Source organism: Amborella trichopoda, chromosome 6 (genome assembly GCF_054954075.1).
Source record: "Amborella trichopoda isolate Santa Cruz 75 chromosome 6, AtrichopodaSantaCruz75HAP2 v2.0, whole genome shotgun sequence".
In the NCBI taxonomy this organism is placed as follows: domain Eukaryota; kingdom Viridiplantae; phylum Streptophyta; class Magnoliopsida; order Amborellales; family Amborellaceae; genus Amborella; species Amborella trichopoda.
The window spans coordinates 12,255,417-12,278,703 of record NC_142341.1 but is presented as its reverse complement, the minus strand read 5'-3'; the positions used below and the strand labels follow the sequence as shown (position 1 = coordinate 12,278,703).

General features: G+C 40.3%; 1 protein-coding gene across 1 annotated transcript; it reads right to left on the bottom strand.

Moving 5' to 3' along the window:
- Positions 1–13,010: 13,010 nt before the first annotated feature.
- On the bottom strand, positions 13,011–22,549 carry LOC18438135 (VAMP-like protein YKT61). The gene is made up of 7 exons (XM_006848324.4): positions 22,283–22,549; positions 20,814–21,019; positions 18,404–18,501; positions 16,130–16,234; positions 15,864–15,929; positions 13,840–13,926; positions 13,011–13,175 (listed from the first exon to the last, which is right to left on the bottom strand). Exons 2-7 carry the CDS (start codon positions 21,007–21,009, stop codon positions 13,125–13,127), a joined length of 603 nt encoding a protein of 200 aa, XP_006848387.1. The 5' UTR covers positions 21,010–21,019; positions 22,283–22,549; the 3' UTR covers positions 13,011–13,124.
- Positions 22,550–23,287: the final 738 nt, after the last annotated feature.

Sequence of the window (23,287 nt, the reverse complement as noted above, 5' to 3'; positions counted from 1 at the left end):
CGTCACAAGAAAAGACCGAGCCGTCAAGAAGTCACGGTACCAAGACCGTCAAGAACCGGTCCTCACATGATCGACGTATAAGACTCAAGTTCAGTCAGGGTATGCTGAGCCCCTACAGACCGACTTGACGCCTACAATTCGCCAGCCCTGGCAGTCCACTACTCCACCTGACTCTAACCCTCCAGAAGAAATGGTCAGCGTCATGGTGATCGACAAGCTGACTAACACCTAAGAAGAGTGGATGAACAGGTTCGAGATGATGATGCATTCCATTCAGCGTCATGGTGATCGACGAGCTGACTAACACCTAAGAAGAGTGGATGAACAGGTTCGAGATGATGATGTAGTCCATTCTCGAAAAGATTGATCGCCTAAAAGCCTCCAGGCCCCTTGCTTCTTCTTCTCATCATGAGGCCAACTCCCCGCCTGGTGAGGACACATCTCCTAGGCAAACTCCCCCACTGGCCTCCCAAGACAGCTCTACTCCCCTTTCGCAAGCCGATATAGATGCCATGGTGACCCACAGTCTCAAGAGTAAGATCTCGGGCATGCAAGGGGCCCCGCTTTACCAAAAGCCTCATCCCGCGTATATCAACCAGGTGTTGTTTCCCTCAGATTATCAAAAAGGGAAGCTCCCCCTGTTCAACTATACTACATCTCCACACTAGCATATCGCTCACTTCCAAGCGGCTTGTCAAGAGACGACAGCTGACGGGCGACTCCTCCTCCGTCAGTTCGTCGAGACTCTCGAAGGGCTAGCCTTCCAATAGTATGCTCGGTTACCTTCAAGCTCGGTATGCACATGGTAAGAAATGGAGCAATTATTTTACCAACGCTTCTATGAAGTCTAGAGAAACGTGGAAGCCATCGAGCTCCTCCCTCTAACTCAAGAATCTGGTGAACCAGTGGATAAGTTTATCGCCCGATAGAGCGAGTTGGGAACATATCATGCCACTCCCATGACAAAAAGAGAATCAGTTCAGACCTGCATACGAAACATGCTGCCCGCGATCGCCTTGCATGTTAAGGCCTCCAATCCAGCCTCCATGTCAAAGCTCATCTCTAAAGCAGTTCGTATAGAAGGTCTGTCTAAGCACCATGGTGGATCTCGTCAGCAACTCTCTAGCTCGGGAAATGGCAGAGGCGATGGCAATTCTCGCTCCAACAATCGCGGAAACCAACAATAAGGGGTGATTAGTGCGGCTGTCACCGTGACTAACACTAAGAAAGCCGCCCCTCAAACATTGGACCTCTCCAAAGGGGTAATCACAACCAAGGCATAGACAACATCTCAGGGTGGAGGCAAGCAGCAGCAGTCCTATAACAAGGTCCCACCTCTTGAAAATATAAATCAAGTGACTATTGGATCCAACACCAGAACAAGGTGTACCCCTTCGAGAAGGAGTGGGTTCCTGCGCTGCTTCGCTTACTACTAGAGCAGAACATCATCCAGCTGCCAGAGGTCAAATCCCCAGAGAAGGCTGGACAGGAGACACATGAGAGGTACTGCACCTACCATAGGAGAGTAGGCCACCCCACTCAAGAGTGCTATATGCTCAAAGACATTATCGAAGCCCTTATTAACAAGGGCCAGATAAAGCTTGAAGAGATAAAGAAAGCATTCGGGGCAACTGAGGCTTCCCATGTAGTGACAATCCAAGAGGATGATGAGGCACCCACTGTCCTCCATGCAATATTTTTCGTAATGCTTGAAGAAGGTCTCATCACTGAAGCCGACAAGGCAGCCCAAGTTCCTGCCTCCAGAAACTGAGAACCTCCGACAGCCAGACCGTTATGGCAGTGCTAGACAGAGTATATCCTTCAGTCAAGCAAGAAGTGAAGAAAAGAGAGAAGAAGAGAGCAAAGAGAAGACGCGGAATGAAAGAGGGGCTATTCTTCTTCTCAGCAGCCAGGCCGCTATGACAGTGCTAGACCGACTCGGAACGAGTGGGGCGGACGTTGCAGGTAGAAATGGGGCAACTGCAAGATGGAAGCAGCAAGGTGACAAAAATGAGGGGTGTCTTAGCTTTGGAGGAGAAGGCTTGATGGTTTGATGAGGCTGCAATGATGGTTGTAGGGATGACTCGCAGAGTGGTGGGACAGGGACAGCCAGCAAGAGGTGGCGGAAGTGGCTGAGACAGGGCTTGGTTGTAGATGGTAGTGAAATGAAGAAGAGAAGAGCAGAGGGAGAAAGAAAGCGGGGGTGAAGAATGGTTGAGCAAAGGTGGTTCGAACTACTTGCTGGCTAAGGTGGTGATGCTATTGGTTCAGCAATGGAGTTAGAGAGTGGGCACGCTATTGGACAACAGTGGGTTGAAGAGAGTGGTGTAGATGGGGAGAGATGGAGGGGGTGTTTGAGCGGAGAGTAGTGGCTGCAGTGGAGAAAATGGTGGAGGTTGCTGGCCGGGAGAAAGGGGCTGAGGCACAGCTGAATGGGAAGGAGGTGATGGCAGAGAAGAGGAAAACAGGAGGTGGGTACAACCAAAGTCAAAGAGAGACGGAGGTTGCGGCCAAGGATGTCATTAAGGCAGAGCAAGAAATGCCCAAGGGTAAAGAATCCAAGGTTGAGAAGCGAGAACCGGAATTCTTCGACCGGATATGTGTAGAGGTTGAATGAGTGGAAGACTAGAGGGAGCTTATCATGAACTTCATAATGCATGGAAGGCTGCCTGAGGATTAGGCAGAACGCAATGGTGTATGATGGATGTCTACCAAGTACACCTTTCTCGACGAGGATGTTCTCTTTCTCCGATCATTTGACGGAATTCTCCTCAGATGTGTCGATGCACGAGAAGCAAATAAAGTACTGGAAGAAGTGCATTCATGTATTTGCGTGTTGCATCAATCCAGCCCTAAACTCTATGAGCGCATACACAGACTCGAGTATTATTGGCCTTCCATGGTGGTTGATGCCCAAAACTATGCTAAAAGATGCCAGGTGTGCCAAATGCACTCAAGCCTCATTCATCAGCCCCTAGAGCCTCTCCATCCTACAGTGGCATCACTGCCCTTTTCCCAGTGGGGTATGGACATTGTAGGACCCATCGACCCTCCTGCTGCCTTGGGCCATGCCTTTATCCTAGTAGCGACAGATTACTTTTCCAAGTGGGTTGAGATAGACCCTCTCAAGTAGGTTGCAGGGGCCACTATGGCCAACTTCGTCTGTCACCACATCATATACCGGTTCGGGGTTCCGGACTAAATAATATCTGACAATGGCCCTCAATTCAGAAGTCATCACATTGATCGCCTAGTTAACCAGTTTGGTTTTGAGTGGAAGTACTCAACCATGTACCACCCTCGAGCCAATGGTTTAATTGAGGCGTTCAATAAAAACCTGTGTGGGGTGCTTCAGAAGTCAGTCTCGAATCAAAGAAGAACTGGCACGAGAAGCTACTTGAAGCTCTATGGGCCTATCGCACCACCACTCGAAATGCTACAGACTCTACTCCTTATTCCCTTGTCTATAGAGGGGAGGCAGTTTTGCCCCTCGAGGTTCAACTACCATAGCTCTGCGTCGCTATACATCAGGGACTAACGGAAGATGAGAGGGTCAAACTCAGTTACCAGCAGTTAGATTCCCTTGATGAAACGAGGCTGGAGGTTCATCAAAACCTTGGCCTCAATCAGGGGAGAATGAAGAGAGCCTTTGACAAGTTTGTCACGGTTCGCTCATTCGCTCGTGGGGATCTAGTCTTAGCAGTCAAGAGATCAATTGTCATACATGGATGCTGCAAAGGAAAGTTCAAACCCAAGTGGGAAGGTCTCTTTATAATAAAAAAGGTCACACCAAATGGGGCCTATATACTAGCACATCCTGATGGAAAGGAGGCACCTATCAAGGGGTGATACTTAAAGAAATACTATCTTTGATGCATACTAAAAAAGACTCAATGCGCAACAAGAAAGATTTAAAAGAAAGAAGAAGACAAGCAAGACAATTCAAACAATGTCCAACTATTTTTATTGCATTAGAAGGAATTACAATCAAAGGCCATTATTAGGGAAGTTACAAATTTCTTACATCTGAGGAAAAGAGAACGGCTATGCCAAAGCGCTGCTCATGTATCTGAGGGAAAGAGAACAGTTGATCCCCAGCATCGCTCTTGCATCTGAAGAAAAGAAGATGGTTACAGGCCACATATGGTCTTCACAATACGAGAGAAGGTGGAAGTGCTTTGATGGGGTATACTAGACATACAAGTATACCAGACATACAAAATAGGCTTTTCTGGCAAGGAACTGGCCTATGATGGAGAGCATTCCCTGCTCACATTGAAGACCCTTCCACAGAACAACATGGAGTTCACAATTGTGCTGGAGGACTTGGCTTCCAACAAGCTTCATAAGCCATGCCTCACCATTAGTTACCGCCCTTTGTCAACTCTAAGTCATCGCCATGCACGATTACAACAGAACACGATTCACCGTCGTTCATCAAAGGATCGAGCAAACAGTAGCCGCACATGACTAAAGCCATGCATGTCATGTTGCTAGCCGACCAAGGCAGTGACTAGCGCCGCACGAGACTAGCGCTGCCTGTATCTTCAAAAGACTAAACGCCGGCTGTGTTTCTAAGGCCCAGTGTCGGCTGTGTTTTCAATGCCCCAATGCCGGCTGTGTTCTCAATGACCCAGCGCCGGTCGGGTAATTTCCTAGCAGTCTTGTGGTTACCGGCAGGTTGTAGAATCCTCAGGGACACTAGGGAGGAAAACAGAGACTACTGACACTTGCACAGGGCTTCTCCAGTGACCTCCCGACGTCTTTGCGATTGTTGTCAAGCAGAACGGAGGTTGAACAATGGTTTTGCCAGAAGCTCAGTGGTTTTTCGGCGAGTAGAGGAGTGCGAAGAAGGGAAAAGGAAACCTGTAGGGTCACAGGGGAGCTTCCCCAGAGATCTCAGTGATTTCTTGGAATTCCCGACGTTCGGTAAGGGAAAAGAACAGGGTCAGACGAGGGTTCCCAATAGACGAAGGAGAGTTTTCGGTAGAACCCGAGGGGTTGTGGGGGAAGGGATGTCCCAAGGTGCTTACCGAAAGCGTCATGGTACTCTTGACCAGCATGACAACAATATTGCTCGACAGCCAGACCGCTATGACAGTGCTAGACCGAGTCTATCCTTCAATTTGAGCACCAAATCACGTCCCTTAAGGTCACTAGACGACGAAACCAACTCATCACCCTCTGGAGTGAAGTCCATTGCAGTCTCAAGATCAAGCAGAAGAGAGGCCTACAGCTCCTGATCAGAGGGGCCCCTAAGGCAGGTGAGGTTACCACTCTTGATGACCTCATGCCTTACAATCCCTTCTTCCCTCTTCGGCTTCCAGAACTTGTATTAGAATTCCATGAATATTGTTTGATGGTTACTGTTGTAGGAAAGACTGAGCTGCCAAGAAGTCACGGTCCCAAGACCGTCAAGAACTGGTCCTCACACGGTCGGCATACAAGACTCAATTCCAGTTGGGGCATGCTGAGCCCCTACAGACCGACTTGCCACCTACGATTTGCCAACCCTGGTAGTCCACTACTCTACCTAGCTCTGACCCTCCAGAAGAAACAGTCAGCATCATGGTGATTGATGATCTGACTGACACCCAAGAAGAGTGGATGAACATGTTCGAGATGATGATGCAGTCCATTATCGAAAAGATGGATCGCCTGGAAGCCTCCAGGTCCTCTGCTTCTTCTACTCATTATGAGGCCAACTCCCTGCCTGGTATGCCCTACCTCTTGTGCATGGCGATAGCCTTTATAAGAGCATCCGATGTTATGCCTTAGATGACCAGTTGGCGATACGCCCTTGCGAATGTAGCTGGCGCTACGCCTTAGCATTTTGTAGACAGCCTTATGCAGCCCCTTAGCGACTCGCTCATGGCAATGAAGCCTTTGCTCTAGCTTAATGGCTCAGCCTTCAAGTGCCATTCCTAATGTGAAGAACCTCACACGAGTAAGGGAGCTTGGTACTAATGAATTCACCGGCAAAAGCTTGGTGAGGGGTGAGCCAATCTGGCTCACTGAGGCTTTGTGTGAACCAAGGTGGCCTTTGAGCGTCACCTTTGCTAATGACCTGGTCCGATTTGAGGTTAGAGAAGACGGCGACGAGAATGTAAGAATAGAAGAAGGGGTAGGCCTCTTCCATTGTTTGCATAGGAACATAGCCTCAAACTAGGACTTGCCGACCCTGGGCAAGGGGATAGTGAAGACTCCAGGCCAAAGTGGTCTTATGTTGGTTTCTGAGTGTAAGGGGAGCACCAGTACCTGAAAAGGTACTCTTCCTGGACTCTAAGGGTGTTGAGTTGATATAGGGACATTCTGAGGCGCGCTTACCTGCTAGCCATCATTCAGTGCTTGGGAGGATACTGTGTCTGTTGTTCAAACACGGTCAAGGTGCTATTGGAAACCTAGAGTCATGTTAGTAATACATGGCTGCTTGGTCATGGGGAAGCAGGGATGTCTCTGCTAAACCTGTACTTCATCGGTGGGCTCCCACTCATCGGTGCTATATATGACAAGTTCATGCCCCCGAACTCGGTCATTTTTTTGAGGTAAACGGGTTGAGAAAGAAGACCCACCAGCTGGATTGCAAGAGCTAATCGGGATTTACCAGTTGCTTTGGTCTGAGGCCAAGAATGGACGTGTCTCCTTCACCCAGTGGGTGGCATTCTTCCATGGAGACTGTAATGATGAGGCTGGTCCAAGCCCAAGAAGAAAGGGGAAGGCATCCATGAAGGGAGCCCCTTCAGTATTTGAGTTCCATAGCGGGAACGACCACCTCTTTTTGGCGGCGTACCTAGTACTCTTCTTATGCAAGTTCGCTCTCCCTGAAGGAGCAGATACTATACGTCCAGGCACGTTCTATATAGCATGTGACATGGCGAGGGGGCGAGAGTACACGCTTGTAGGTCAGGAGTAGCCCCTCCTTCATTCCGCGTCTTCTCTCTCTGGTGTCCCCGAGGCCTCTACAACCTGCCGGTAACCACAAGACTGTCAGGAAATTACCGAGGGTTCTCGAGATTAGTCGGTGACCCCTGGTTTGCCTCTCTCTTCCTTCTCAGTGCCCTGGAGCTCGCTGAAGCTCCTCTAAAGCATGCAACTCCGTCAAGCTCCCCTCTTCTCGAAAGCTCCATGTTCCCTAGTCGGGAAGCCTTGGCACTTTGAAAACGTACACTCTGCGAAGGTTCACGACTTACTGAAGTTCGCAGGAGAGATCTTGAACAACTGTACAGTGTGGTCTAGCTGGAGGTTACTCGCCGGAAGTCTCTTGACGGAAGCTCTCGCTCTCTAAAGCTCTCTTCACTATTTTTTTGAGGGTCAAACAGTAAAATGGGGCTTGAGAAGGCTGGGGTAAAGGAAGACAAAGTGATGGAGAAGGTTGATAAGGGAAAACTAAAGGCCAAGGGCATATCTGTTGTGAAACCTACGTGATCCTCCTTTAGATTTGCAACTAGAAGGCAGGGACCAGAAGAGATAGTGGTGGTGTCATAATTTTCAGTGTCTTCCTCCTCTTCCATATTCGGTGGGGATGCACCACCTACCGGACCTGGCTCTACCTCGTACCTTCTATGAAAATCCTAAGCAGGAATGTGCGGGGATTGAGTGGTATCCGCTGCACGAAGGAGATGTTTATGCTCATTAAAAAGCATCGACCTGAACTTTGTATTTTGTAGTAAACTAAGTTATAATGTCCTTTGTTGTCTGCTATTAGGGAAGTCTGGGGTTTTGGTTCAGTTAGTTGTTGTGTTATTGTTGTTGTCGATACATCAAGGGGCTATGGTGTCTCTAGGATCCTTCTGTGTTGCAGCATATGGATGTAATTTTCGAAGACCATTTTGTTGGCTTGATTTTGGTGGGACCTTTTTCTAATTTCAGGTGGTTATTATATAATTTTCGGAGACCTTTTTCTACCTCTTACCATTTTGTTAGGTTGATTATGGTTCTAATGCTCCCAATCTTAAAAAATAGTTCTTGAATGATTTGGGCTCTGTGATTTTAGGTTAATTTGTTGCCTTATTGGAGATTTTAATCTCATTAGATGGCCTCTACGCATTATTACATTAATGCCAATATGAGATTTTTTAACAATTTCATTATAAATCATGGTCTTTTGGATGTCCCCATAATTGGTATTCAATTCACGTGGTGTAACAACTCGATATTAAATTTGATTATGAGTAAACTTGATAGATTTCTTATATCGAGGAATTGGCAGAGTTATTTTTCTTTGACAAGTGTAAATGGTTTATCAAAGCTACCATCTAACCACAATTATATTCTTCTAAACACTAGTAATTCTGTTTTGGGCCCTAGGTCTTTTAGTATGGAACTCATATGGTTAGAAGACAATGAGGTCATTGTATTATGAAACGCACTATAGGGAATATTGTTGTTTATTAAAGAGTTGGATATAGAATACACAAAAAATTGCTATATGTGAAGTATAGGCTGCTTGAGTGGAACAAAAACAATTGATTCTATATCAGAGAGAGGCTTGATAATACATTGCTAGGCATTCATCTTATTGACCAGGAGGTGCAATAGATGGGGACCTTAACTTTGCAACAATTAGATGATAGGAGAGAATTACATCATACTTTTCATGAACTCTTAAACATGGAGGAGATATATTGGAAACAGAGATCAAGAGTAAAATAGATATCACTAGTATTCCTTTCCAAAGTGTAGAGGAGGGTGACATTGATGTTGGGAAAATGGTTTTGTGCAGCGTTTCCATCAGGTATTCACCTCTAAGCAAAGCTTCGAAGTTTTTATTTGGAAGGTGTACTATTTAGCAAGCTTTCCAAACATTATGCTTCTCAGTTGGAGGCCCCAGATACAATAGAAGGGTTAAAATATGTGGTGCTTTCATACCGGCAGAGTAATCATCGGGACTTGATGGTTTTCAATTGGATATTTTTCATAAGTTTTGGGATGTGCTAAAAAGGGATCTGCTGGATATGTGGAGGAACTCATGAATAAAGGAATTATTGATAGGGGCATTAATTCCGCATATATCGTGTTGATTCCTAAGAAGGATATGAATTCATCTATCTCTGATGTGCGCCACATACCTTGCTCGGTAGCCTATATAAGGCCATTGCTAAAATCCTCGCTGAAATGCTTAAATTGTGCTATCTTTCATCATTAAAGTTCCACATTTTTGTTGCCCAAGAATGCATCCATTCGAGGTCATTGCAAGATGTGTCGGGCATCCTACTTAAACTTGACATGAAAAAATCTTATGATCGAGTTAAGTGGCAAATTCTGATGGAGCTTATGAAGCAGACAGGTTTCAGAACTAAATGGAGAAAGTAAATTTGGAGTTGTCTTGGTAGCGCCCATTTCTCGGTTCTAGTTAATGCTTCCCCGAAAGGTTTCTTTGGTGTAACCAGAGGTCTGAGACAAGGTGACCCACTATCTACATCTCTATTTACTTTGATTGGAGAAGCTTTTAGTCAATAACTGTGAGAGATTGAGTAAAACCATATGGTTTAGAGTGGCTAGTGGTAAGCCTTCTATCTCGCATTTGCAATATGCAGATGACACTCTAATTTTTTATGGAGTTGATGATTATCAATTTTAATATCTCACTAAATTCTTGGTCTATTGTGAGTTGGTTTTGGGGTTAAAGGTAAATTTTAATAAGACCACGCTTGTAGGTATTAATTGTGAGAATGGTCTTTTAGATCATGTTGCTTCCATCCTTGGCTGTAAGTTGGATTATTTTTCTATCTACTTAACTTGGCTTACCTCTCTCTGATTCTAAACTATCTAAATCAGTTTGAGATCTAGTGGTTAAGAGGGCGCATGGGATGCTTGACCTTTGAAAGGGCGTGTAACCTTGTGAGTTCTTGTCTAGCAAACTTTCCTATATGCTAGATGTCGCTTCTTGTTATGCCTTCCTCGTTTTGAACGGATTTGGAAAAGATGATGAGAAATGTTTTTAGGGAAATGTTGATCAAAAAGTCCAGTATCACCTGATGAGTTGGAACAAGGTTTGTGTACACAAGATGGAAGGTGGGTTGGAGATCATAAAGTTAAAACTTGTCAATATGTCTTTGTTGGCCAAGTAAGTGGTGGAAAGCTCTACTTTATGATAATCAATTATGGAGATAAGTTATTGAAGTCAAATATGGTTTCAATCGTGACTTTTTCAAGGGTTGTAGGCTCTTTAGGAGAGCTCAAGTTTCAAATATTTGAAAAAGAATTTGGGGTGTTAAAGAAGTGGTCAGCATGAATATTAAATAGTAGTTGGTAGTGGAGATAAGATTAACTTTTGGCATCCCAGATGGATAGGTAATTGTGCTTTAAAATTATCCTACCCACAACTATTTGAGAGAGCTTCAAACCAATTGGCTAAGGTAACGGATTTGTGGGTATCGCAAGGGCGGTAATTCTTTTGGGATTTGGTGTGTTTACAACAGAAATGTAGGATGTCATCATTGATCAATTGTCCGCCTTGTGGAATGATCTTAATTGAGTATACATTTCTTCCCATGGTACAAATGAGGTGATTTAGGAATGTGAGCAGGATGAGATCTTCTCAGTTAGGTCCGTTTATAGATTGTTATATCATGATCGATTTTGAGAAGATAGAAGCTCACTTAATGTTTGGAAGTTGCCCATTTTGCGCAAGATTCAAGCTTTATTGTAAACATTCTTCAAAATAAGACCCTTACAATAAGTAATTTGAGAAAAAGAGGTACACTATGGATAAATATTTGTTTATTTTGCAAGGGCAATGATGAGAGTGGTAGTCATCTCATTCTACATTGTCCTCTCTCTAGTGCTATTTGGGGTTGGGCCCTCAATTTGTTGGGAATTCATTTCATGTTGCCTCATGAACAATCTCATATTTTCAAGTATTTGGAACTTAATGGCATTCCAAAAGGATAACGAATTGTGTGGAAGATTTTTCAGGATAGCTGGGTAATTTGGAAGGACCTGAATATAAGGGATTTTAAGGGTATTGTTCTTGGGAAGGAAGATGTTAAAAAGAAGAATCGTGGATGACTTATGAAGTTGGTCTCATGTTACAAAGGAAGGCTTTGGTGTTTTGAAGGAGGATGTATGGATGAATCTAAAGCATATTGTAATAAATGCTTCCTGACATATTAGATCAAGAGGTAGATGGCACCCCGCCTTTGGAAGGTTCTCTTAAGCTGAATTTTGATGGGAATTCTTCGAAGAACCCAGACCAGACTGGTTGTGGTGGCGTGGTGCGGGATTCTAATTGTAATATTCTTTCCTATGCAGGCCCTTGTGGTTTCACCACACCTAACCATGCTGAATTATCCTCTTTGTTGATGGGACTTGGATTGTTGACGGATAAATATCCAAACTCATGTTGAATTATGGAAGGTGATTCATTAAATGTGGTTAATTGATGTACTAAACATAGCAGACATCCATGGAGAGTGATGCCGATGAGGCTAGAGGTTATGGACATCTATCAGAAGTTGATGGTCTCATTCAAACATGTTTATCCCAACACCAATTCCACAGCTGATGGCATTGCTAAATTTGGTGTGAACCTAGAAAATGCTTTTAGTTTCTAATGATTTGATTAATGTATAATTCTATTGTAGCTCTTCAGTTTGTTAATGAAATAATGCCACATTGTAAAAAAAAACAAAACAAAATCTACCAAACCAGTTTTCTGGTAAAAAAAACTCGACTTGTGCTCTGGATTTTTTGCTGCCAATTCAATAGATTGACTTTTTCATTCTCATTTTCCATTTAAAAAAAAAAAAAAAAACTGACTTTTTTCCCAAAGATATATAAAAACTACTTTTTTTAGAACTACATGGATATCTCCATCTTTGTAGAGTTGCATGTTTCTACTGAGAAATTAGTGATTTCCTAGAGAACGAGGTAGTTTTCTATCCTGCGTAGGTTACTTAGCAAATAATTTCGGGTTTGGGAAACCCAAGCTTCACCTGAAGACTACTTCATCTGTGAGGATTCTTCCTGCAACTGTGCAGAACGAATGAAAGGTTTGTTACTTCATCTGTGAGGATTCTTCCTGCAACTGTGCAGAACGAATGAAAGGTTTGTAATGTTTTTTACCTTTTAAGAGGCAAATGGTGATACATGAGAGCTTATTTCTTTTTATTAAGGCATGGCTAATTCCACAAAAGCTCGAGGGGTACTTCCTGCCCAAAAATTAAGCCCTAAGTCACTTACCAACAAATGTAGCCCTGTAGGATCTCCTTAGAGGGCCAAATTCCACAGAAAAGAAGCATGTCCTAGTAAGGTAGGGCAGGGAGGATGAGCCTCGGGCCCTAATAAGGTGGAGCAAGGGTCCAACTTTTTAAACGCTGAAACCACATAGCCAAGAGCCCGAATCCAACGACTTCACTACCGGTTTAAAGGCTTAAAGAGGTTTCAAAAGTTGTTTTGACATACTATAAAAAAAACAGACATTTTGAGAGAATTTTCTGCAAAAACAGACACTTCAGAGGATCTGGTTTATAGGCTTAAAGAAGTTTCAAAAGCTGCTTTGACATATTATATATATATAAAAAAAAAACCAACATTTTGAAAGAATTTTATGCAAAAACAGAAATTTTAGAGGATTTTTCCATTTCTTGTCTCGGTGTTCTAATGTCTCGCACATATGCTAACCATGCATATTGATCACTGCCAGCAGGTCCCTTTCTCTTTAAGGAAATTTATCAAATTAACTATTCAAATTTTACCCATTCACATCAATTCCAACTCATAATCATATGGATTTTGATTGCCATTTTGAGACTAAATTAAAAAAAAGGGGGAAGAATATTAAATAGTTTCTCTCTACTGGCTATCCTCTAGATAAATTTTCCTTTTCTTTTACATTGTTATTCCTTTATGGTCCGAGTTTCTGTTATGTACTTCCTTACCTTCTCCATCCTTCAAGATTCCCAAATATTCAAGGAGCCATTAAAACTGGAACTCTGATTCTTAGTCCCAAAAAAGCCAGAAACGCACAAGACAGAAGGGTAGAAAGCTACCCACCACGGCCCCAAGAGTTAAGGCAAACCCACAATTACATAACGGTGATAGATAATACAACCACCACAATATTTTCATCATCTCACTCTTTACAATCCTGAACCATTATTCTAATACAAGAATTGAATCATCTATAATATGGTACAGCATTGGTTGGTTTTCTTGGCTTGCTTGTAGAACATCTGCCATGCATAATGTCTTTGTTTCAGCTCTAAAATCCAACACTTTCAGATGCAAGAAGTGTGGTGTGATTAAAGGTTAGGGTAACTACATAGTCCACTTGATTATGGTGTATGGTATTCCATGGTTACATCAACCATTTCCAATGATAAATGGTTGGAGATCAACCTGAATGGGGTCAGTGGAGACATTCTCTAAGGTAAAGTTCATCTCTAACCATACATCATTGTGAACAGAGGACGTTGTCCAGTAACCCATACTATGATTCAATGGATTCATTTACCCCAAAACAAAAAAAATAATCCAATGGATTATGATACACATTCCTTGCATGCATAGAATATTAAGAGGGGGCCGTAGAATGAACAATCACGAAAAAACCAGGTCCTTTCAGAAAATACTATTACAATTGACTCTAGGAAAATCGTAGCCCATGGGCCATCACCATCAGTTGAGAAAGATGCACAGCAGTGGGAGAGAGGAAAATTTGAAAACCACCACTGGGCCCATGTCTTTTCTCGCTGAAGTCTCATTGTCCATCACCATCCATCATTTCACTAGAGGGTAATGACACAATGCACTATGATTTTCCATGTCCGATCAGATTATAAGAGCATACTTTCCTCTTTTTGGGAATACTTCAAATAATTGAAACATATGATATACCTGAGATGCAGCACTCAGATCTGAACTCTTCTCCACTAGACTGTCCAGCTTCTCTCCCCTTTCAAGCACACTGTCAATTGTCTTATGCTGTGACAAAGAAAAGCATATCATCAGGTGGTCATGATTCAAGTTCAAGGAAATAAACAAAGAAGAAAGAACGGGATTAGGCAATAACAATATATGCCCCCAAAGTACCACGCATACCCTTTTCCTAATTATCTCACACCCCATTTTCTATTTTTTCAGTAATACACCCCATTTTCTTTCTCTTTTTACATAGCATTGTTTCAAAATTGAAACAATGCAATGAAATTGCTTCCCCAAAAGGCAATTCTTGTATGATACAAATTTCTCATAAAATCATTCAAACATGACCACAAGGATCAGACAAGGACAGTATAATTCTGAAAAATTTCCGTGTGTCTGGCCTGTATTGGACTGCTTCCCCATGTGTTCATACCCACTTATTGTTGTATATGAATAACCCTTGGCCCACTCAGAAAGGACAATAACCTATATTTCCCACACTCAAATCTGGCAAAAAGGAAAAAAGCCACAAATAAGAGCACAATAAGCATGGGATAAGTTCTACTCACACTAAATCTCAAATAGGACTCTTTTTGCTTGTTTGGAAAACCATACTTATTGCTCTTCAAGGTAGGGTAACACAAAGTGTATCTGACCATTCCATGTTTTCCTTTTTCATACCCGACTATTCCATGTTCATCTGACCATTGCTGGACTACCATCCTTCTAAATTATGCTGACAATATGCTATTCAAAAGCATATTATCCTCAAAACTGTCATCATTCCCATAATTATGCTCAAGAGTATCATCCCATTGGATTCACATATTACAACTTTATCCACATACTTCTCAAGTGAAGACAAAACAACACATATTGGTAGAGAGCCTACCATAAGTGCAACAACTCATCCCCAGACTGTTGGAGCTCTAGTAGACAATGCACTTGACTCACACAAAAGCCCCATCCTAACAGTGTCTATCACATTGTACAATACACGTGGTTCATCTGATGGTGCATATTATTCATGTTTTGTTTCTTTCTCTTTGTATGCAAACTATAATTGAGTGGCATGACCTAATGATTGTTGGACTACCATATGCTCCTGCCTCTTGCAGTTTTTTTGTGTGATAGTGAGAAGCAGAGGAGATTCAAATTACAAAATGAAAGCAGAAGTCGCATATCCTGCTAGATTCTTTAGATAAGAGAATTCATAACAAACTTATTAGCCTGACACATCTCACAGGTACAATACGAAGGTCATGCAAACAATACTTAATCCAGAATCTCCCAAGCTGGAGAAGTATATCAAGGTGGAAGGTCACCACATTAAGGAGGAGCACCAGGACAATTTCATCAGGCTTTGTCACATATTCTGTCCTTAAGCTGCCAACCTTCTTACTACCAAGCCCATGATGCATGAGACTTAACTTGTCAAACAATGACTTAGAGCCTGAGTTTCAGGGAGGGTATCAAAGGGGTGTATATGTTTAAAACAGCCATTTCATATAAGGAATTTTTTGTCCTCTGTAAATAGAGACTCCATGCATTTGTAATAGGATTTTTCTTCAGGGGATTCTGCCATTTACCTGTTTATACTTTCTGAGTACAAGATGTTTATTGCTGATCTCAGCTGATTGGCAAAGTACAATTGTTCTTCCACAACACAATTTTCCGTATCAGATCCCATGGTCCCATTAATAATCATGTTTGGTGCAAAAAAAAATCTACCGTCCAATTGTTCAAGATTAAAAGAAAAAACAAGGAGTCAACATACTTAAAATGAGACAAAAATGAGACAGTCCAAATCATGAGTTATAAAAAATCATTAGTTATGAAAACTCAAGACATCTCAGCCAACAAGGCTTCCAATAAAACAAACTCCAGAGTTAGATAATAACCAGGCAAAATTCTCAACATTTAGCCTAAATCACGAATAAAAATAGTATGAGTTATGCATACCAGCTGAAGTAACCCAATCAAGAATATAAACTTACAAGAATGATTTTGGTCTCGTCCAAGTCCCTCTGAATTTTTAGCAATTTATCAGCTTCTGCGGGGTCCTGAAAAGGAGAGAAATACATTTATGTACACATGCTTTGGCTAAAAACTCAATACAAAGCAGGGTGCATGAACTTAAATAGAAATTTTTTTTTCTTGACATGTGAACTTAAATAAACATTTGAAGAAAAACAACAACTGTTTGTAAATACAATAAGTTGTAAGGATGCGTAGCAATCTATGAAGCAAAAATTTTAATTACCTGATATTTGGTGAGAGCTTCACTTATATAAGGCCAAGGTTGAGTTGCATCAAAATGCATGGTTCTCCAGGACTCCCCAAAGCTTTTCTGATATTCATCTAGAACCTGCCGTAATGTGAGCACCCCAATTCAACATTTACCAAACAACACTACTGACTGCCAGTCTGAACCTCCTCCAGGAACCTTACAATTATAACAGCCACCACAGGCCAAAATATAACTTACTATAATAGGGAAGTCATACAAATGAAAAGCATGGCCGCGTCTTGTCATTCTTATAAAACAAAAGATTTATTATGAATGAAACTAGGAAAATAATGAAGTACTGAATCTGGCAATCAATGATAATCAAGAAACTACTTGTTCCTTCTTGCTGTTTGCAGAATATAAAAGATTAGTATTAGTGAAACTATAAAAATAGTGAACTACTACATCTTGGAATCAATGATAATCTAGAAAGTAGTGGTTCCATAGAGGTGCAGAACACACAAAACATAACCATATTGCAGACGTAATTTCAGTCATATAAACCACATCCATGATTACAAAACCATACTACTAGGCACTGTTAATATTTTGAACCAGAAATTGTAAATCATAGTGATAGAACAGCGACGGAAAATAAATGGCTACTGCATACCATCTCAGTAAGGCCTGTGACAGTATACAGTATTGAAATATTCGAGAATCAGTATCATGCACTATTCAGATGTTTAACCCCATTTACTGAGCCATCACCGACTGTCAGGTGCCAAAGTTGTAAAGAATGTTGCTCCAAATGGTTCAAACTTTTCTTCTCAAAGTCATTCCCATGACACCCTCGGTCTTTGGTCTTGTGGTAAGACAGACACCTGGTTACACTAGGGTGGTGGTGGTCAACAATTCAAACCTTTATATTTTATCCCTAGTGGTCAACTTTCGAAACAAAATGTGTCCCTAAGGCACCAAGCTACCCTAACCAAAGGAAATAGAAATAAGTGGCGATTATAGCACCATACACCTCTTGAAGTAATCCTTAACCAACACTTTGGAAGGCGAATATGAATAGGCCAACCATGGGAAATGAATCTCCAGGCTTCCAACTGGCATCCATTAACATGGCACATAATCCAGCATGCTCCTGGAATCCCTTAATATCTCCCAAGATCATGAATCCCTAACGAATTATTGTCTTTTTGTACTTGCTATGCAACTATAAACATACTTACCCTAAGCGAGAGGTTCATATTGTCCCTGTTGTGAATATTTAACGGTCCTACTTTTTTGTCGCCAGCGGGCTTCTTTTCTTTCTCTTCTGGTTTTTCTGTCTCCTCCTGGACTTTCTACATTCTTGTAGAGGACCCAACCTGTGGGCTGCCTCATCCCGTCTCTTGTGGATAGTTTTGTAAATATATTATCCATTAATACAATGTCATCAGTTCAAAAAAACAAAAGAAAAAGAAAGCAAAATAAAAGTGCAAGGTCCTTCCCAAAAGCTCCAGTGCAACTTACAAAATGGAATTTGTAATTCTCGTGACCACTCAACAGGAACTCCCTTCCTCCTAGTGTTTTGGCCCTTGGTATATCAATATATATGGAAAATTGTCAATTAGTAGAAAAGAATAATGTAAACGGAAGCCCTCAAGACCATAGCTCCGTAATCCAAGGAATGAATGCAATAATCTACATCTGAATCTCTTGATCACCAAATCCAACAACTTTTTCCTAGGCACGTAAACAAATAAAGAGACACCGAGCACTTGTTGGGAAGAGTCTCAACCCAACCACCAACTTTCCTCATATTCCACTATGGCCATCTTATTGCATGTCCTGATTATATCACTACTGTTAAAATATGTTAGCATAAAAAAAAATGTTAGTTTTTAAACCTAGAAAAGAAAAAAAAACAATGTGCAAATAAAACTAACATATTTAAATCCAAGAACACATATTTTAACAGTAATGATATAAACATAAAAAAAATATGTGCAAATAAAACTAACATATTTAAATCCAAGAAAAGAAAAACAACAAACCTCAGAATCGTTACTTGGTGAAAAACATGAAACACATGCAGATCCAAGTAAACCTAGCTACAACCATTCAAGCAATCTAAACCACAAATGATAAAAACTCTAAGTGTTACTTTTCAAAACTCAAAACGACGACTATGTAAATCATTGAATATGTACCACTAGAAATATAATTCAATAAGGCAATACGCAAATGGTTGTAGCTGAATGAACCGGTAACAAATAGCTAATATACTAATACCAAATAGAAATCAGATATTACCTTATTGAGAATAGAGAATGCACTACGGATGGGGTAATGATCATCCGCGAAAGCCAAAGCACAAAGACCATTTCTGTTGTAAGAATGCACCTTGTACTCTGATGAACCAACCGAACACAAATTACAGCATTTGTTATCTTTGATTTCTCAAGCAAAACTCATAACAGAAGCTACCCAAACTTTACAATGAAGTCAAAAGGTTCGAAAGTGAAATTTTTCTACATAACTTTGGTTTGATGCCACTTGTATATAAAAATATTATCTATGAAGTAATAGCCCATTTTGTTCAACATGCATATTTAACATTAAAGAAGTTTCAAACATACTTGTCAGCATATTCTGTTATTAACCCTATAAACTGTAGGGCTTATGCTTCTCTACATGGCATTATGCTTCTCTACATGGCATTAGTAGTCAATTCACATCATATTTCAAATAAGTAAATCTGGAATCATCCAAGACACGCTTTTCATGGGAGTCGGCCGCCCAATGCAAAAACTTTCCCTCCCATTTCATCTCCCCTTCTCCTTGCACACTGTGTCTTCCTTTCCTTTGTCTGCACCTCATGGAGCAATTTAATGCTTCCATTTCCCTTAACTCTCAAAAAAAGAAAACTAAAAGAAAACAATCCTAATTCCTAGTTTAATACTTACGAACAATACCCCAACTTTAGGCTAATAAACCATGGCAGTTTAATTACAAAATTCACTTACCCAAAAGTACATTCCCATGAAATATTCAAGAATTATCCTAAAATGATTGCAGAAACCATCAATAATAATAAAAAATTCACATGACAAGGTTCCGAACGACATGCCAAGTAACTGAAATCACCTTTAGCTATCAATTCCAAAACTCGGTCCCCTTCTCTAGAGCTAGAGAGTATTTTATTCTTCATCATATATATCTAAAGGGACGGTTTCTGAGAAGGTATATCATGCTAGAATAGGTTTTAAAAAAAAGATAATATGCCACTTTGGGTATCTTAGATTTCAATTGACTGTTGGAGGTAGTATTCCTAGTTCTCACCTTTAGAGGGGATTAATTTACACAAGGAAGACAACCTTGATACCAGCAGGAGATCATGTTTAGATCCTAGGATATTATTGAGCATAATAGATGAAAATGAATATTCTTGGGCATAATAGAAGGATGAATTTCTCAAAAATTATCAATACATTTCAAATTTAAGATGCACACCCATGTCCTTCATTTGTGATCATCTAAAATGTTGAGATTTCACAAGTCTTCTATATTTTCTTGTTGTACCAATTGAGAGAACCAATTGTTGTACCAAATGGCCCTTTTTCTCCCTCAAAGGGATAATCCTTGGATAAGAGAGTCAAGTTGGGGGCTACATGACCATCAATTTATAGAAAAGCAACATATATGAACCAGAAAACAGTCACGAGAATGGTAGCCTCCTAGAATCAAATGTCAGTATTTTTTTTATTCCATCTAGCAAGCTCATTGTGATATCTCAAGATTGCCTTTTTGAACAATAGCAGTTAACTTCTTTTAAAAGAGAACCGCATCAGACCATAAAACCTGTATCAATTTCCAAGAAACCCCTCAAAATATAATCCCATCTGTAAACTGTTACTCTCTTCTTCTTTTTTGGTAGCTCATTGATATAACTGTTACTTATACTCCCATATAAGAGAATAACATTCCAAAACCACCAAACAAGTATAAATGGTCCCCCTAAAAAAGTCATACAAACTCAAATAATCCAATTATGCATCAAATGCATTCCCAAAAACAAAACAATCCAAAAGTACAGATATCAACAAAAAAATAAACATTCAAAAACTATTGATCCCTTAACCACATCTTTGGAAACCTACATGTGATAAAACAGAACAGCATATCACCTTTAGAAAAAAAACTCAATATCCACAGCCAAACTGAATACGAAAAATAAATTTAAAAAATTAAGGAAAAAGACAAGCTCCGATCTTGTTTCTAAAGGAAAATTTTCATGTCCAATAAGATGCTCCAATTCCTTACCACAAAACCCTGAAAAAAGCAACAATATCTTAGAAAAATCACACTCAAAATAGTCAGATCCAAAAATGGCAGATCCGAAATGAAGAAATAAATAAAATCCATGCATGGAATAACCAAAAAATCCCTACCACTAAAAAAGGTATATGATAGAAAATAAAGTAAAGATTTAAACAATTTGCACTACAGAGAAAATTTCCGATAATCTATCCCATAATGCAAATAGGTCAAATTGACGGTTCAGATCTTTTTTAGTGAAAATAGAAGGTCCAGTTCATATGATCCCAATTTCCAGTCAAAATCATCCAATTCTCTCCATTTCTAACAATTCACTCATAGAACAACAAAAACAAGAAATCCCTCAAAATTTATCACAAGAAAACAATTAGAGAAACAAACCGACCTTCATGCTGAACAGATTGTCTCTGACTAGGTGGAGTTCTCTTCGCAACTGTACGGCCAACAAAAAGGATGAACTCTTTGGCTCCAGTCCTCTGAAAGTAACCAAATTGGCTAACATCCGAAGCACTTGCAAGAACTAGAGGCTCAGATCCCTCATCGTTGCTGCATTTCATGAGCAACAATGCCGTAATCTTCATTTTTGATGATCTGAAAACTCCAATAGTCAGATGTACATTTTTTAATAAGATTTTCTTGCTACTACCTATCTAATGCATTTTCTGCAGGTTTTGTGTTATGAGAAATCAATGAGCAAGAGACATGAAAAAAGAATATAGAGACTAAAAGAATTAAATTGCCTATGAATATTACAAAGAAAGAAAAATAACTATATATGAACTAAGAGGTTAAAATCAGAGAAGTATCACAAATAATTTTACTACAAGAACAACATCATATCTCCTGCTTGGTAGAGCTAAATATACTAATCTCAAAACTCTAAATGCTTGGTATACAAGCATAATAAAGAGCAAATTTCAAAACCAGAACGTGAGAAATCAACATGCCACACAACATCTAAAGCAGAAACTAAACTAAAACAAACCAAAGCAGGTAGAATAGTTCAAACTTACAACTTCCAAACTGAATTATATGACAAACATCCCAATTCAATCTAGAATGATCTTGTCACATACATAATGAAGTAAACAAAGTTAAAATTTCAATTTCACGGCTTCCTATTACCCAATGGGAGATAATACTATTTCAACAACAGCATAACAAAATTAAACCCCAGACCTTGGCAAAAGTAACCAGATAAACCCAAGAATATCTCATTCTGCAAAGGATATTCCTCCATAAATTTCAACCCAATGGGTACAAAAACCAAATAACAGAAAATCCCATAAATTATATAAGCAAATAGAATAGAACCCAGTTTTATAGATATCAAATCCTATTGCATAATACAACCACGAAATAAGCTTTCATCAATGGATAAAAATAAAAAAGAATAAAATAATATTTATATTATTAACTACAAAATAAAACCAAATGAAAATTAGTTCAATGGCACAGCACAAAAACAACACCAACAACGATAGCAACAATGATCAATTAATCTAACACCTAAAGCCCAAAAAATTACATAATAGACACAAAATCAAATTCTCGTGCCCCAAATACTTCTCAATGAGCAGAAAACGGACATCAAAATTTATATGACAAACTAGAACAATAAAACATAAATAAAATACAAATAAACTGTGTCAATATGGGGGTTTTCTTCTTTGTGCATAACCAGGAAAAAGAGAGAAACAAAAAATCAAATAAAAAAGCTGTCTGTAGACTTGGAGTTAATCTTGTTTGAGCTTAATCAGAAAAATAAAGAACCTAAATCAGAAATAAAATCTCATTTAGATCTGGGATTATCTTTTTCGAGCTCTAAAAAATTAAAAATTAAAAAGGACTCACTGTAGCTTTCTCTGAGCTCTTAGCTTGCAGCGATGGGGGCGAAGAGGGGAATAGACCAGAGGCGAGGAGGACAGGAATTGCTGAAGGGTTGAGCTTCGTTGGGGCGAGTGGCAATGGATGATTGAGTTGCTAGGGCTTTGAGTGAGAAAAGATTAGAGAGATGGATGGTTGAGTCGCTAGGGTTTTTTCTTCTGAGAGGGGCGGTGAGTTTTTTCTTCTCAGAGAGGTGAGCGAACCAGGGGTACCCTGCGTGGATGAGTTTTTGCCCGTCACAACTTCTTTGTCCGTAAAGTGTGCGTGAAAGTTGCAGAGCGGGGGTATCCATGTCCCGCAATTTTCCCAACCAAAACAGTGTTTCGGGAATATAGTGGTTCCCACTTTTCAAGTTTTTACAGCTTTCAAACAAGGGAAAGTTATAATCCCAGAGCGGGGGTATCCATGTCCCGTAATTTTCCCTACCAAAGCAGTGTTTCGGGAATATAGTGGTTCCGACTTTTCAACTTTTTACTGTTTTCAAACTAGGGAAAGTTATACTAGATGAGAGAGTCGGGGACTTTCTCAGATATATTCACCGATATCAAATGCCCCCCGTAAGAGATGAGAGAGAGAAAAACCTCGAATAAAGTGTAAAGAGTGAACAAAAGACGTAAAATCCGAAAGGTGAAACTATGGTGTAATGCATGATAAGATGCATATTAGGTGGTGGAGCCGATACCTATCACACATGGTCCGTCTAGTTTTGGTGATCCCGGAATACCATAAAGTCTTGTTCCATTTCACACACTTGTTCTGTTGCTAACACCCAGTTGGACCTATTTAGATCTGGAAATTTGGATTCTAAGTTTAAGGATCACTCGATGATTAAGTTTGGGAAAAGGGTTAACTTTTGAGGTTCTAAACATTTAGATGAACAATTAGATTTGACCCTCTAATATAATTTGGGACATGATTATTTAAAGGTGTGTTTTTCCACTTTTTTTTTATTTGTGGAGAAAATACAAAAAA